The 15,065-nt window shown below is 47.3% G+C and overlaps 1 protein-coding gene across 1 annotated transcript in view; it reads right to left on the bottom strand.

Annotated features, from left to right (window-relative positions):
• The window catches only part of Galnt18 (polypeptide N-acetylgalactosaminyltransferase 18), a 308,794-nt gene extending 303,754 nt beyond the window's left edge, over positions 1-5,040 (bottom strand). Inside the window, exon 1 of the mRNA XM_050125905.1 lies at positions 4,345-5,040. Coding sequence (XP_049981862.1) covers positions 4,345-4,579 — 235 coding nt within the window. The 5' untranslated portion in view covers positions 4,580-5,040. The remainder of the gene's footprint in view (positions 1-4,344) is intronic.
• Positions 5,041-15,065: the final 10,025 nt, after the last annotated feature.

Here is a 15,065-nt window from a genome sequence, read left to right as displayed (position 1 = left end):
AGTCAAAACATTTACTGTGTTTGAAATATTCTTCCCTCTTCCTCTGATGTTTGAGCTCATTGACTCTCTTGACAAAAGAAATTCTATTGTCCTTAAAAAACAAGTGTGAACCAGGAGTATCTCAACTCCCCGCCTCCCCGTGGTCCCCAGTAACTCCACCCAGTCCCTGCCTGAGTAACTTGAAGCACCTCAGGTTGCCAAGAGAAAAAGGTCAAAAGAATAAACTATGTAGCAAACATAGAGAAAAATGCTTCATTAAAAAAGGGAGCAAAGAAAGAAGGCAAAAGATAGATAAATAGATAGATAGATAGATAGATAGATAGATAGATAGATAGACAGACAGACAACACTGTCTCATGATATGTGTGTAGTCAAGTGGGTGAAGCCAAAAGGAGGGTTTATGATTATAAAATAGCTCCTGGGGTAGAATGAATCCTGGGAAGTTCCATACATTCTTAAATTGTTCCTTAAACATTGGCACATTCTTAACAGATCCAAAAAGATACTGACCAAAAGAGAAAGAAAGCAGGGGGGGGGGGAGAAAGAAAGAAAGAAAGAAAGAAAGAAAGAAAGAAAGAAAGAAAGAAAGAAAGAAAGAAAGAAAGAAAGAAAGACATCTTTGTTTGTGTTTGGCATACAAAATCAAACATGAACCAGGACTGGGATGGCTCAGCTGGCAGAGTGCTTGCCTAGCATGGACAACCCTGAGTTTGATGCCTAGCACCACATAAACTAGGAATTACAGGCATGTGCCTGTAATCCCAGCTCTGGGAAGGTGGAGAGAAGAGAATTCAAAGTCCTCTTTGCTACTTAGCAAGTTTCAGGCCAGCTTCCTAGTGTGTCTGGGACTAGCCTGGACTGTATGAGATACCATATCAAAAAGAAAAGGAGAAAGGGGATGAGGAGGAGCTAGAGGAATTTCTCTTTCCAAGTTCTCTCACACTTGGGCTTCTGCTAACATCTGTCCATCTGACCATCTCAAACAAGCCGTAAGGTCCTGAGTTGGAGCTTGAACTAGGAACTACTTGGTGTTTCCACCCCGATAGGATATTTATTTTAAAGTCTGACGTTAACCACCCTGGCATTTAACATCTACTTGGTTTAAAAAAAAAATAATGTTCAAAAAATACAATTTACATCCCCAAGAGATTCACACACACCATCTAATTAAATCATTCAATCAGAAAACAAATTAAAATGAAATATCACTGCAGTCCCCACGAGGAAGATCAACTTTTCAGTCATGACTAGAACAGAGCTCTCGGGTGCTGCTCCAAAGCCTCTTCTAATTGCAAGTTCTCAGAACATCCTGCCGAACACTCGGTGACATTTGCAACTTCCTGGGCAGCTTGCATTCCAAAGAGAAGAGGCCTGGGCGACATTCGGAGGCAAAGCTTGTCCTTTGGAAACTGGCAGTGCCCACACTCATAACTAGCTAGGATGCTGGGCATCAGTGCAGGGCAGTCATTCATCCACCCAGACTGTCTCTCTCCCACCCGCCAGGAACTGCCCAAAGAGTCCTCAAGCATCAGTTAAGGGAATATGACCTCTGCCTTCTTCGGGAAACCAACCTAAACCCAGACCTGCCGTAGTATGTCAATGGAAAGCATCTCTGTGTAGGAACATTACTGACTGCATCATCCCTCCAACATCCTCAGATGGCCTTTCATAGGACACACCCATTCCCACCGTTGTCCCCCAGTACCAGGATAGCACTCTTCCCTGTGAGCCTCTGGCCCTCTTGGCAGACAGTATATTATGCAGTTAAGAACACAGACTGGCCCCTGCCTAGCCTACATAACCAACAGCCAAAATAAACACTAAAAATAACCCACGTATAGTGGCACCCCTCTGTGATGCCTGATGAGATGGAAGGGTCTTAAGTTCAAAGCCAACCTTACACAACTACATATTAAGACTTCTTCTCACAGCAAAACAAAACAGAGACCCTGATGCCACTATCTGAGTTCAAATCTCTGAGCTACTGTGTAACCGAGTGTAACCCCAGACAAATGGGGTCAAACAACCTCTCCAGACCTCAGTTTCTACATCTGTAAGATGGAGCTAATACCACCAACCTCACAAGGCTCTGAGGTTCTACAAACCTCAGAAAATTCTACAAACAGGGCACAGCATACAACCGGCACCACAGAGTTCATGGCTATTCTTGTTATCGGCTCCACCACCCCCATTCTCAGTTCTGTGATGGATAATCCAAAAGGCTCTTCTGACGTAAAACTTAGCGGATCTATGCAATCAGCCCAGATCCTGAAGGGCAGGAAGGATCGCACAGACTCACAGGTCTGACCCTTGAGCCCTAAATCCAGGTACAGAGACTGCTCTGGAACCCTGCGGGGAGGAGTTGTCAACACTGCCATGCGAACACAGCACAAGCAAGCAGCTAGCCCCGCCATCTGTCTGCTTCACAAGACACTGAGGGTGGTGGCTTTGGTCTTGTCAACTCCCACTGCCCACAGACACCTGAATTTACACACAGAAAAGGAGTATTCTTTTTCTTAAAACCCATCTCCCCCAACTTATCAGGTAAACACTGAGAAGTTCTAAGGTTTCCACGTGGAGCCTTGTGAATCATATGACATGGTCCACATTCAACATAACAGGGGTCTGCCCAGTACCGAGCTCATGGGTTCGTGAAACCCTTGAAATCATTCCTGAAGCAGTCCCTTGCCCGCCTCTTCCCTAACTAGATAGAAAAGGGCAGGGGAAGCATTTTGAACACAGACGCACAGAGAAGTTGTGAATGAAAATCTCTTGGAATATGTGTACAAACCAGAAATGTCAGAACAAGGCGCAGCCCTGAGTCCAGCATCTCCCAGAACATAGCAAGGCTGTGTTTCTACTGCTGACACTAATGTTGACTCTGACTCCGTTGGGATGGAAGCCAACACGTAAGAAACGGCAGCAACAGGCACTACGGCTCGGTTTGGTCTGTCAAGTTCAGTGCCTGGGTAAGGCTGAGGCAGATCTGAAGTAAGAGCTGTCAAAGGTCCCTCTTCTAGCAAGTCAAGTGCTTGGTTTATTCAGTTTGGAAGCACAGCCTTTCTGCCCTCACCTGAACTTGGTGAAACCTTCCCAGGGAAGGAGCCCATCTCGCCATATGAGAGGCACACCAGATCAGAAAGTAGTCCTTGGCAAACAGAGCTCAGAGCAGGCAGCCTGCAGCTCAGATACTGCCAGGGTCTACCAGATACCCAGGTGCCTGTCAGGTTTACAGGTAAACTAGCTGGGCCCTGCAGTTAAGATGTTCTCTTATTTAGGAAAGCAGGGGCCACCCGAGGAGGTCAGAGAGAATCGGGATTGCCAGAGTGAGCACACCTTACTCCAGTGCCCTGAGCTCCATCGCTTTCCTCTGGCACTCATACTGCCTGGGACACATCAGGAGTGTCCTTTATATACCACTCCCCCTTTGAACCCTGTCTAAAGACACCCACCCACCTGCAGTCTTGAATTTCAGACCCGCCTCCCATGGGTTTGTCTACTCTGCCATGGCTGATTTGATTCCTGGGCCAGCGAGAGTAGCTGCTTTACAAATTGGCCCTCACTGGGACCCAGAAAGCTCCGGCAGAAAGCTGCAGCCTGAGTGGGTTTTCTCGGTCCTGAACCACTTCAGCGGAAGAAGCTTCTTCCTGGGGTTGACACCTGCTCATAGGGAAGGATCCTGAATCTGCGGTTGTGCTATAGCTAAGGACAGTTTTCCACTTAAGATGCCCCCTGCAGTCCCAGCGCTATTGGGGCTGAAGCCGGGGCTGGGGCCAATACCATAGCAATGTAATCCTTCTAGTCTGCGTTCGTCCTGAAGCTTGCAGCTGCTTAAAGCCCACAGTTAGGATCTCGCAGGGCGTCGTTCCTGTCCCTTACAGCGGCCAAATGAGCTCTTTTGCCCTTGTACTCTCTTGGATACACAAACATCCACAGTCGATCACACTCCTGGACTAGTGTATGATCCTGCGATCCCGGGAAAAAGCAGCCTGGAGTCACAGGCACATTTGGACACGTGCGGTGCATACCGCGTCCCCACACCGACAGCACGCTGCGCGCACGCTCAGGCTCACACACACACACACACACACACACACACACACACAAAGCACACGCATATGCATACACACACGTGACCAAGGAAGACTTGCAGGGCGTCAGACACAGATGATCCAGGACACCAGTCCTTGCAGTCCCTCCAACCATGCAGCTGCCACCCTAAAGCCCTCCCTGCAGTCACTGGCCTGATATGCATTGGCCTCAGTGCCTCAATGCATCCCACAAGCAGAGCACTGGGCACTCCCTGGCCGTGCGCGTGGCTCAAGTTTCCCAGGGTGCCGGTACCTTGAATGTGCTGTTTGATGACATTCTCCAAGTGGTCCAGCCGCTCCATAATTTTCAGGGTATCCCCTTTATCTTCCTCAAGCTTCTTGTCGGGCGCCGGCTCCTGCCCCCGCACATACACGCTGGCGATGTAGTTGGTAACCCAACCCACGTACAGCAGGCAGATGATGTTGGTCATACCGCTCAGGATCACGCAAGTGGACACCAAAGTTTTGGTCTTCCTGGTACACACCATTCTGGGGTCCCTCCTCCATATAGAGCTCCCAGGGCCCCTCCTTGCTGTGCTCCTCAAACTCCCCCGCGCTCACACCCCTTGGCACGCCTGGAGCCTCTGGGGCACCAGCACCTAAGTCTTGAGGCTGTCCAAAGGCGGCTCGTCTGGCAGTGCGAGCCGCGGTGCCCAAGTTTGCAGCTCCCGCCGCTGGCCACCCTGAGAAAGATCTCCACAAAGGAAACAAGGTGGATTTGTTTGTTGTTGTTGGGTTTGTTTGTTTTTTACCCCCAACTCAAAATCCCCGAGCTTTTCCCTAGGCGGTCACGGGTGCCCGGCAGTGGAACGATGCGACCTGCAGTTCTGGGAAACTTTGTCACTGCCAGGGCCCGCTGCCGCGCTGCTTCCCATCTCCAGCGCCCGCTGCCTAGGAGATGCCACCAGCCCGCGTCGCTGGCTGCTCGGGAGAACCGAGGCTGTGGCAGCGACCCAAGGAGTGAAGCTGCACGGCCCGGCCCCCTCCGAGCGACAAGCACCGCCACCAATCGCGCTCCGGCTCTGGAGAGGGGCCGGGGCTGGGCGGCGGCGGACCAACGAGTAGGGGCCAGGGGGCGGAGCCCCGCCCCGCGCCCCACCTGCTGGCTACCAGCTCTAGTCCCGGAGGCGCCGGAGCTTCCGAGGCTTTCAGACCACCGGGACCCAGCTCCTGCAGGCCACGAACCCACCGCCAGTCTGGGCCCAGGCCGGCAGACTCCACCCCTAGGGGAATTCCGGCTGTCTTGCCCGAAGGATCCCAAGCTTGGGGGCAAGGTGGTCGGGCGGGGGGGAGGGACACGCGGTAATTACAATGTTCCTGTCCCCCTCACCGGCTTCAGCTGAGAGGATTCTGCTGCTTTCCTACGTAAAAAGAGACTCCTCACTCCCCCCCCCTTTTGTAATCGAGATGCAGATTATAGAAGTGGCCAGGCCTTACAATGTCCACTCCTTCTTCTGATTCACTTGTACCTCCACCCTGGCCCCTGCCCTCTGCTGGTCTCCAGGGTGTCACCAAAGGCCTCCTGGAAATCGCTAGGAGAGGCACTAGTGAACTGTGAAAATTTCTCTGAGCCATCACTGCTCCCAAGATTGTTTAAGTCTATGCAGTGCCTATGACATGGTGGCGTCCTGCAAATCTTTACCGCTTGGGAAGCCCACCATAGCCCACACACAGGGAATCCTCATATGTAGTGATGGGGCAGAAGGCTACAATTCTCCTTGACCTGTATAGTTCCCACACCTATTGTCCTCACTGCTTGCTGGAGAAAACTGGAACTCACAGCAGAAGGTCCACTGTGTTTCTTGGGGGGGGCAAGCGCTCCTTCATATCATAGAGTCTTAAAACGCTCACTTCTCAGAATTCTTTAAACAAAGTCTTTCAAAAACCGATTTCCTTTCGTTCTCTCCAAGTTGTGTGTTCTGGCCGGGAAAGAAGCTTGAAGAGGCCCCCTGTGAGCCAGCACTCCAAAGAGCCAGGGTGATCCACCATTGCAGCTCTCTTGTCAGGCTTCTGAATGCAAATACCTTGTCCTATAAAAGAGGAAGGCAAAAAATAGACATGTTACGGCCCTTTAACACTATAGACAACAGTTCCCCAAAGATGCTGAGAAAGTGGAAGACCTCCAACGATCTGAGAAGAATGCTCTCCTCCCCCAACTGGAAAACAGGTGAGGGCTGGAGTAGGGAAAGGAGACCGGGGTGTATGTTTGGGTCACACTTGGTTTCTAAAATATACCATCTGCTGGCAACACAGACAAGAGAGGAAGAACATCTCTCATTCTCTGTTCACAGAAAAGGGGTCTACGCTGCCTCTGGGCAACCTGGTCTTCCAAACAATGGCCTTGAGCACCATCAGTGGCTAAAATGTCATCCTGGATCCAACAGGAGTCCTGGAAGTTCAGCTCTCACAGCATCCTCCTAATGGGTACCAGATCACACCCGGGGGAGACGAGACCCATTTTCTATCTTCTTATTGGCAAAGCTCCAAGGCAGAGGTAGAGGGGCATCAGGCAAGAAACAGTGTGGAATGCGGAACTTGAGATTTTGTGCAGTTGATCCTCTAAGATAGTGTGACCACAAAGAGTGTGAAAGCAAACACAATCAATCAATCAATATCAGTTAAACAACAACCCAAGATGGAAGAGAACGCAGAATGGTCTCTGGTCTCTAAAAAGCCACCAGTTGTCAGTAGCTATGGAGCTCCTGGTTTTAATCCTTGTTCCACTATGGTTTTTCTTGTTTGTTTGTTTATTGTTGTTGTTGTTTTGGTTTTTGGTTGTTTGTTTGCTTTGGAGAAGGGGTTTCTCTAGCCCCAGAACTGGCTCTGTAAATCAGTCTGGCCTCAAACTCAGAGATCCCGCTGCCTCCTGAGCACTGGAATTAAAGGTGTGCGCCACCACGGCTTGCTTGCTCCACTATGTATCCGTTACATGAGCCTGAGCAAGGTTCTAAACACCAACAGGACCATTTCCCTCGTGGACCAAATATAACAACACCTTCTTGCTTATGATTATTAAATGAGAGCACATAGCACGGGACTTAGACGAGACAGCACACAGAGTGGGTGCTCAGGCTCACGTGGCCCTCCATCCAGATTGTGCTTCCTCCTTTCCCAGGTCTAAGAACACCACCCTATTGTTTAGCAAACCTTGATTTTTCTGCTGACTACTATCTGTTCTTCTCCACTCCTGGAAGCTACAGGATCCAAGGCTGTGGGCAGCAAGGAAGGGCTTGGGGCCTTAGCTAGCTAGGTTCCACCTCATTGACTTTCTACCCATAATGTCTGCCTTCACCATCAGCAGCTCAGCAATCATTCCAGGCTGCTGATAGGATTTTCCAGAAGGAAGATTTATTTCCTGCAGGTCTGGTTACCCCAAGAGCCCTCAGGCACCTACTCGAGATCTCAAAGCCTTGGTTAGAAATGAGGGAAAGGGAGAGGTGTTCCTAGACCTTCCTAGCCACCCTTCCATAAACAGTTCTTAGGCAGAGATTCCTATCTTTGTATGAATTGTATTCAACCCAACAGGAACTCACCAAGTTCCTGACATTTTGTGGAATGACCAGTTGCCTGGGACACTTGCCCAATTCGATCTAGATCTGTGACTTCAAAGTCTGTTCCACAGTCTCAGTAGGGGCCTCTTTTATGAGCATGGAAATCTTCTCAGTTGGGGAGGTTTGTGACTCTCTATGTCTCTCATCTAACCCCCAAGTGTCTCCCCACTTTGCCTTTTAACAAACCCTGCCTTGGAGTTCATTATCAGGCCCCTTGATGCTTATCAGAACAGAAGAATTTCTTGGGGCGTGGATACGAGCAGAGACTGAGGCAAAGTGGTGCTTCAGATTTATTCTAAGAATCTGAATCTGGTGTCTCCTACTCTTGCCACGCACGGGGGTGCGGCTGAAGATCCTTGTGGGTCTGTCCTGTGTAGCCTGAATGTCACCCTTGTAGTACACAGGGGAGGCTACAGCTCCCCCTAATACTACTTGAAAGAAGCCTCTTGGGAGGTGTATTTTGTTTTTTTGAGACAGAATCTCATTACATAGCTCTGGATAACTTAGAACTCTGTGGAGACAAGGCTAGCCTTGAACCCATAAAGACCCACCTGCCTGTCTCCCAAGGACTGAGGTTAAAGACATGCACCACTGACTGTCCTTTCATAGTTCCCTATCCACGTGTCCAGACAACACTGCAATGCAACCAGTGCTAAGCATTCTTCAAGACGCCTTTGACATCACAGTTAGGAAAAAGGAACCTTAGAGTTAGTTCAGCCTCCAGTCCCTCACATTCTGGGCTGGAATCTATTCCTCAGAGAGGACTGACAGTGGCCATCTGTCCCCACCAGATGGCAGCACTGTGTAAAGCCACAAACCTAAGGTGCCAAGAGAATTTGGGGGCTTTATGGGGGGTGGGGGAAAAGGGCCCCAGTGGAGGGCCTCAGCCTTGGGCTGGCTTTATGGGAATTAGGGTGACAGGTACGTGAGGAAATGGGGACTGCTAACTTGCATGCAAAGATTGATACTCAATTCAGAAACAAGAGCTATAGAGGCCCAAGATTGGATGCTATGAAGTCATTGTCCTAAATTGTGATTGACTGAAAAATAAAAAAATACTGCTAAGAGTGGTAAAGAAATAGAAAGGTTTGTTTCATGCTTCTCTCATGCCAGGCCAAAGGTTTCTTATACTGATCTGGAGCATGGATGAGGGAGCAAGACCCAAAGTCTGTCATTCACTAGCTGGGGGACCTTGGGCAAGTTACCTAACTACTCATTGCTTCAAGCTCCTTCATCTGAAAAATGGGATGACAGTGATATTACTGACATTGTGGGAAATATTATGAAAATGTAATTTATATTAAATTATATAAATATTATATATTATATAGATGGCATAATCTAAGTTACTACTACTCTCTGAGTGTCCAAATGTCACCCAGAGAAGCTTCCCTATGTTAACAAGGGTCTAGAAATTATGAGCCAAGGAGCCTCTTGTTCCTCAGTCACCTTTCCCAGAGGCTCTGGAGTAACTACTAGCTGCACTCCAGTACAGATTCTGCAGGAACCCTGCGACTAGCGCCACCTCTGTCCCCTTAGTTATCCACTCCGGGTCATGGGACCGTACATTCTGGGTATGTCAATGTCGGGTACCCACAAAGACTCGTCCACTACATTCCCTTGGAGGCCAGCCAAGAAGTAGGATGAGCTCATAGCTGGTGTTTAAATATGAAAGAGAGAGGTGCAAAACAGGTGATGGAGATAGCAACTTTACTCCACTCCAAACTCCCTACCAAGTGCTTTGGTGGATTCTACCATTAGTACTAGACAGCTCTTCTGGACAGGCTCCTCCTTCCTGAAGGAAAATGTTTACATGCTCATATAACAAAGGAGCACTATCCAGAATATATAAAGAACTCATATAAACCAATCCAACAGAGGGTCAAACTATTGAAGTAGGGGGGAAATGGACAAAGAACATAAGCGAACAATAAGAGAAAATGTCAATAGCCAAGAAACATATGAAAGGATGGTTAAGTTTGCTAGGAATTGGAAGCCTTTATCTAGCTACAGCTGCCATAGCTGCCCTATCAGGTTGATTTTGAAATGCATTATTATAATTCAAAGTATTGACCAGAGCACGTGGGAAATAAGTATTTCCAGATATTCCAGTAAGAGTGTAATCAGAATCGAGACTCAACGTTGATGATGCACATGACCCCTTTGACCTTGCGCTTAGAGTGTGGTCCCACTGACCAGTCACATCAGTGATGTAGAATGTCAGCTCCATCTCACATCTCCTCAGTCAGAATCTGCACGTAAACACTGCCCCAAACGCTTTAGACACAACCCCCGAGAAGGCCAACACAAGAGATGGAACTCATGGTTGTCTTCAAAAAGGATCTCTGGGCCTGTTGATGCACGCTTGCAATCCCAATTCCTTGAAAGGCTAGAGCAGGAGGACACAATACTTGCCTGGACTATAGAATAAGTTCAGGGCCAGCCTGAGCCAGGATGGAAGTGGGGTTAGAGATGTAGCTCAGTAGTAAAGGTGTCTACAAAGATCTGCAGTTGTGGCCAAGTATTGAACTTGTCAGGTTCATCTGTTTATTCTCTTATTCTCGAATTATTACATGTGTCTGTGTGCGTGCGTGCGTGCATCTGTGTGTTTGTATGAAGGTACCCTTGGGGACCAGAAGAAGATGGCATAAGATCAACTGGAGCTAGAGGTATAAGGGTTGCGAGTTGTCTGACATCTGTGCTGGAAAATTAAATTTGGGTCCTCTGCAAGAGCAGCAAGTGCTCTTAATCACTGAGCCATCTCTCCAGCCCACACTCTGAGAACGGTTATATGGTAATGTTTATCAAAGTGCTATCTTTGCAATGTTCATGCACATGGAAGCCACAGACCTGGCTTTAAATGCTGCTCCTGCCATGTGCCTAGTTCTGGGAATGTATATGGGTAATTTACAACCCGTGTCCCAACTTCCTCACCTCGAAGATGCCATATCCCCCTCACGGGATTGTCTTGAAGATGATGTACATAAATATGTGTAAAGCTTGGCACTCAGTTGTACTAAGTATTCAGCCCATGTTGGTTCAGATCGTGCTCAGCGTTTTTACTTAATAATGAATGATGATAATTCACTCCCAGTCCATAATTATACATATTATATAACATATGCATGCAACCCAGGAACTAGATGCATACTTCTAAATGTTTTATTATGTAAAAGGATGCATGGAAATTGTTCTGTGCTGTTGATATAAGTAAAACTGAGTCAAGTTGATGTACAAGGCCTGGCTGTGACTCACTAGATTACACAGACCTTCAGGGAGACTGGCGAGGCCCTGCCGGCATGGGTCTTCAACTCAATAAGTAAGTTACCTCTCTCACTTGATGGATGGGAGAACTGTAACGATACCAAGCATCCAATAGCAAACATTGTAGAGGACTTTGACTCTGAGCCCAGAGCTCATCCTATGCAGCAGCAGTTTATAGACAACTGTCTCTCATGAAGGGGCCAATGACCAGACTTAAAACTGACAGACACTGGAAGTATTGCATCAGCAAAGACGACTGAAAAGGAGAAAGTGCCCAACCCCTATTTGGATGTTGTCTCCTGAACAAGGAAGAGAGATGTGACACACACACACACACCCTTTCAAAAGTAACAATCGGGCTCGATGTGACATTTCTAGAGTCCCTATATACAGAGTCCCAGAGACCTCAGTGACAGTGCCTCTGGAGCACCCTGGTGTGCTTCCCAGAAAGGCAGGAAGAGCCTGAGCTAAGCCATGGAATTCTCTACTTTAGAAAATACCTGGTGGTTACCTGGATAGGCAAAAGGTCAGGAGGCCCCTTCAGCTTTGTTCTACCCAGATCCCTCATTCTCAGCCTCAGAGAAATGGCAGGAGTCCTCCGTGAGGAATTGCGGGTGCCTGCCAGACGACGAGCAGTGACCTTTTCCCTACTGGTGCACAGCAGTCTGGGACATCATCAGCCTATGGGCATGCTCTGGGCGGTATTGTCAGCCAGATGGTGAATAAAATATTCAACAGTCCCACCAACTTCTCTCAATGGCAAGGTAACTGACTTGCTCATAACAGAGTGATTTCGGGAGAAAGCCCAAATTGCAAGTGGCAAGCAGCAGCTGGGAGGTAAGTCTGCAATCTGCTTCTCCCCACAGAGCCAAGCCCAGAGCTCGGGGCAGCTTGGGTTTACAGCACGCTGAGATCCCCTCCTCGAGAGATGCGGAATATGTCATCAAAGGGTTTGTATCATTCTGGTTCCAAGACAAACAGCAGAGAGAGGCACAAAAGTACAAAGTGCTCAGAAGAATGAGTCCAGGTAAAATCGCCTCACCATGTGCCTATGGATGCTCGGATGATGCAGGACAGATTGACAGACAGCACCACAATTACTTTGCTGGCAGAGCTCAAACCCAGCGTGGCCAGGTACTCATCGCCTGGAAATATCACGAGGGGCATCCAGAATACAGTTAGGATCCCATGCTCCTAAGGAGTTGGACAGACAGGGTGAAGTCATGGTGACCCCACCCCAGACATCTTGCAGGGTCTCCACCAGATGCTGAAGAAGGAGGCCTGCCATGTTAAGTGTGTGCTCACTAGAAAAGCTAACTCCTGTCTCACTAACATTCCTTCTTATCAGGTTGTACTCTGAAACCAAGACACAATGAAGATTTGTTTTTCAATAAATTATCAAAATTACTACTTCCTACTCCCTCTTCAGCATTGCTGTCATAGCCAGAATATTTCTAAACAGTGTTGCCAATTGTTGCAATGCATTTGTAGGTCTGATGGCATTTTTCAGGCCTTGTTTTCATCTTTTCTTCTGAACCTTGTTCTCTTCCCCTTCTGGGCTCTACCATCTCATTCCCACAGCTAAGACACTGTTCTTCTCCAGTGAGTTCTTGCATCTCTCCCACCATCCTCCTCTACGTGATCTTAATCATCGCAGTTCCCAGGACCCCTCCTAAGCCTCTCGATTCTCTCCAGTCCTCGTCCATTCCGTTCACAAACCTTCAACTACTTTTAATCTCACACACATGAGCTCTGCCAGGTCTTTCTTTCCTCCAAGCTACAAGTTATGCACCTAGCAGCCTGCTGACATCCCTTTTTAAACAGAGCAAAAGCATCCAGAATCTAAAAGGGAAAATAAGCCCACGAGTTCCCCTTTTCCCTTGTTCCCAAATCTGATCCTTTTCAGTGTTTTCTAACTCAAAAACTGATCAACATTCATGCAAAAAAATCCTTGACAGTTCCCTCTCCTTTGTTCCTTATGCCATTATGACCGAGCTATGCTGGCTGTAACTACTGATTATGTATGTCACAAACCATCCACATTTTACCATGTCTGTTGCCCCAAACTCCCTTGTCTATCACCTAGACTATGAATTGTTAACAACCTTGTCTATTGGTTCCGCAAAAAAAGTGATAAATCTGAGTTTTGTGCAAAACAATAGCATCAACACCTATCACAGTGCTGAATAAATATCTAATAAGTCAGTAATATTTTATTTTAACTATGCGTTACCTATTAGTGTGAGAGACACTGCATATCAGAAAAATCCTATGATAATTGAAGCTCAATCTTTTGTTTCACTTTCCCCAATTAATATGGATAACAATCTTCCCCAAAATACTGAAAATGTATAAAATTAGACCGTCATCAGTCTCAGGTTATATGATTATAGATGTAGAGAGCTGTCAGCTTATTATAGTTAATAAGGTGGTTTGATAAATATCTGAATATACTATTAATTAGCAAAAAATTACACTATAAAAATAATTTAGGTTTATCCTAGTAAAATATACTTGATACTCAAGTTCTCTGAAGTTAAGCAGGAGAGGTCACGACTCTCCATCTCTATTCCAGTGGACATCCCAGGTCTCCTTCTAAACATTATGCTCCTAACTGGTGCCTCACACAGAGTCCGGGGGTCTTGGTAAGTCAGTGGAGGCAGATAATATGAGAAGGTTTGAGGAACTGTCCATGAATCTAACTGACCCTCATGGGGTTGAGGCCCATGGTGCCGTTCCAACTTTTAGATAGTATTTTTTTCTACTTCAGCCTTCTAAGTCATCACCAAATAAAATATTATATTTAAAAAATTTTAATTATACTAGCAATAATTACAGTTTAAAAGACATGTAGTACCTGAAATAGAAGTCCTTGGCTATCTTACACCTTGGCCCGGTTCTCTGGTATACCCCTATGCGTTGGAACGAAGTGACCAAGATAAACAGGTGTGGTATAGGGCTGACATGCAAACCCACTGGCCATGAACGTTCAGGCATCTTGGCTCAGGAATGATGTGTGGCACATGGTGCATGCATGTCTAAGAGCATAAGTGCTGAGATTATCAGTCTGAGATGTGAATCACTAACCTAACTCCTCACAGGACAGGGAGCCTCCTACGTCAGGCTGCAACCACACGAAGAATGGGGAGTTCAGGTGATGGGCCTGAGACACATTCAAGTTTATTAACCTTGTGAATTCAGGCAATAACCAGCTATCTCAGTCCTGCTTCCTGGAGGGCCCTCTCTAGCAGTCAGTGTTTTTCTGAACTCCTAAAGGCTGCAGCAGACTAGGAAAGGTTCTTGTTTGGAGAATTTTCTCCCAGGTTGGGAAGAGGGTATGACTAGCGTCTACCCTTCCTCATAAAGTCTCAATGACTCAAATTTCAATTCTACCACTGTTCACCCTGGGGAACCAGAGTTTATCATTGTTTATAAGGCATGGGTAAGGGGTTATGGGCAGGAAAATGAGGGACCCTAAAGCAGCTGTTATAATCAAGAGAGTGACAAACCACCATGCACATAAGGCCTGGTAAGAGTCCTTTTTCAACCCCAGCAACTGGGAGCAAGCTCTCACCGGCAAAGAACTCTGCACACTGAAGCTCAGAGGCACAGCATTTATAAAGGCAAAGCCCAAACCCACAGTGACATCGTTGTCAGGTTTAGGTCAGGGGAACCTTGAAACATTTATTTGTGTTTTATATCCAGCCGGTATTTTGGTTATACATTGGGGCCATGGTCAAGTTCATGGGCAGTCCTGAATGTGTTACCAGGCAGGCATGACTGTTCAGGGTGCTGGGTGCTGGAAAGCTCTTGAAGAGACACAGAATGGAGTTAGAACACGAGCAGGACAAGATGGCGTCAGTCACTTCATAGCCGTATTGGAAAGTCTGCACCTAGGATATGTGATGGCTTCTTCACAGATGCATATCTGGCGTTCTTTCTTAGTCCTCCCCAGCATGCGTACTCAACCAGGCCATGTATGATTGCTGCAGAATCAAATACATGTATGTGTCTGGAGAAAATGGCTGGGTACTCAGGTGAGGGTTCAAAGGCCCTCCCCAACACCTCTGTCCATGTGGGAATTGTTAGGTTTTTCTTAAAGATGAGCCTCTCTGCCAACACAAATAATTCCAATCAGACCAAATTAAACCAAATAGAA

Source organism: Alexandromys fortis, unplaced genomic scaffold (genome assembly GCF_014885135.2).
Source record: "Alexandromys fortis isolate MF-2015 unplaced genomic scaffold, M_Fortis_MF-2015_v1.1 scaffold_250, whole genome shotgun sequence".
NCBI lineage: Eukaryota > Metazoa > Chordata > Mammalia > Rodentia > Cricetidae > Alexandromys > Alexandromys fortis.
This window is presented reverse-complemented; position numbering and strand designations above follow the sequence as displayed.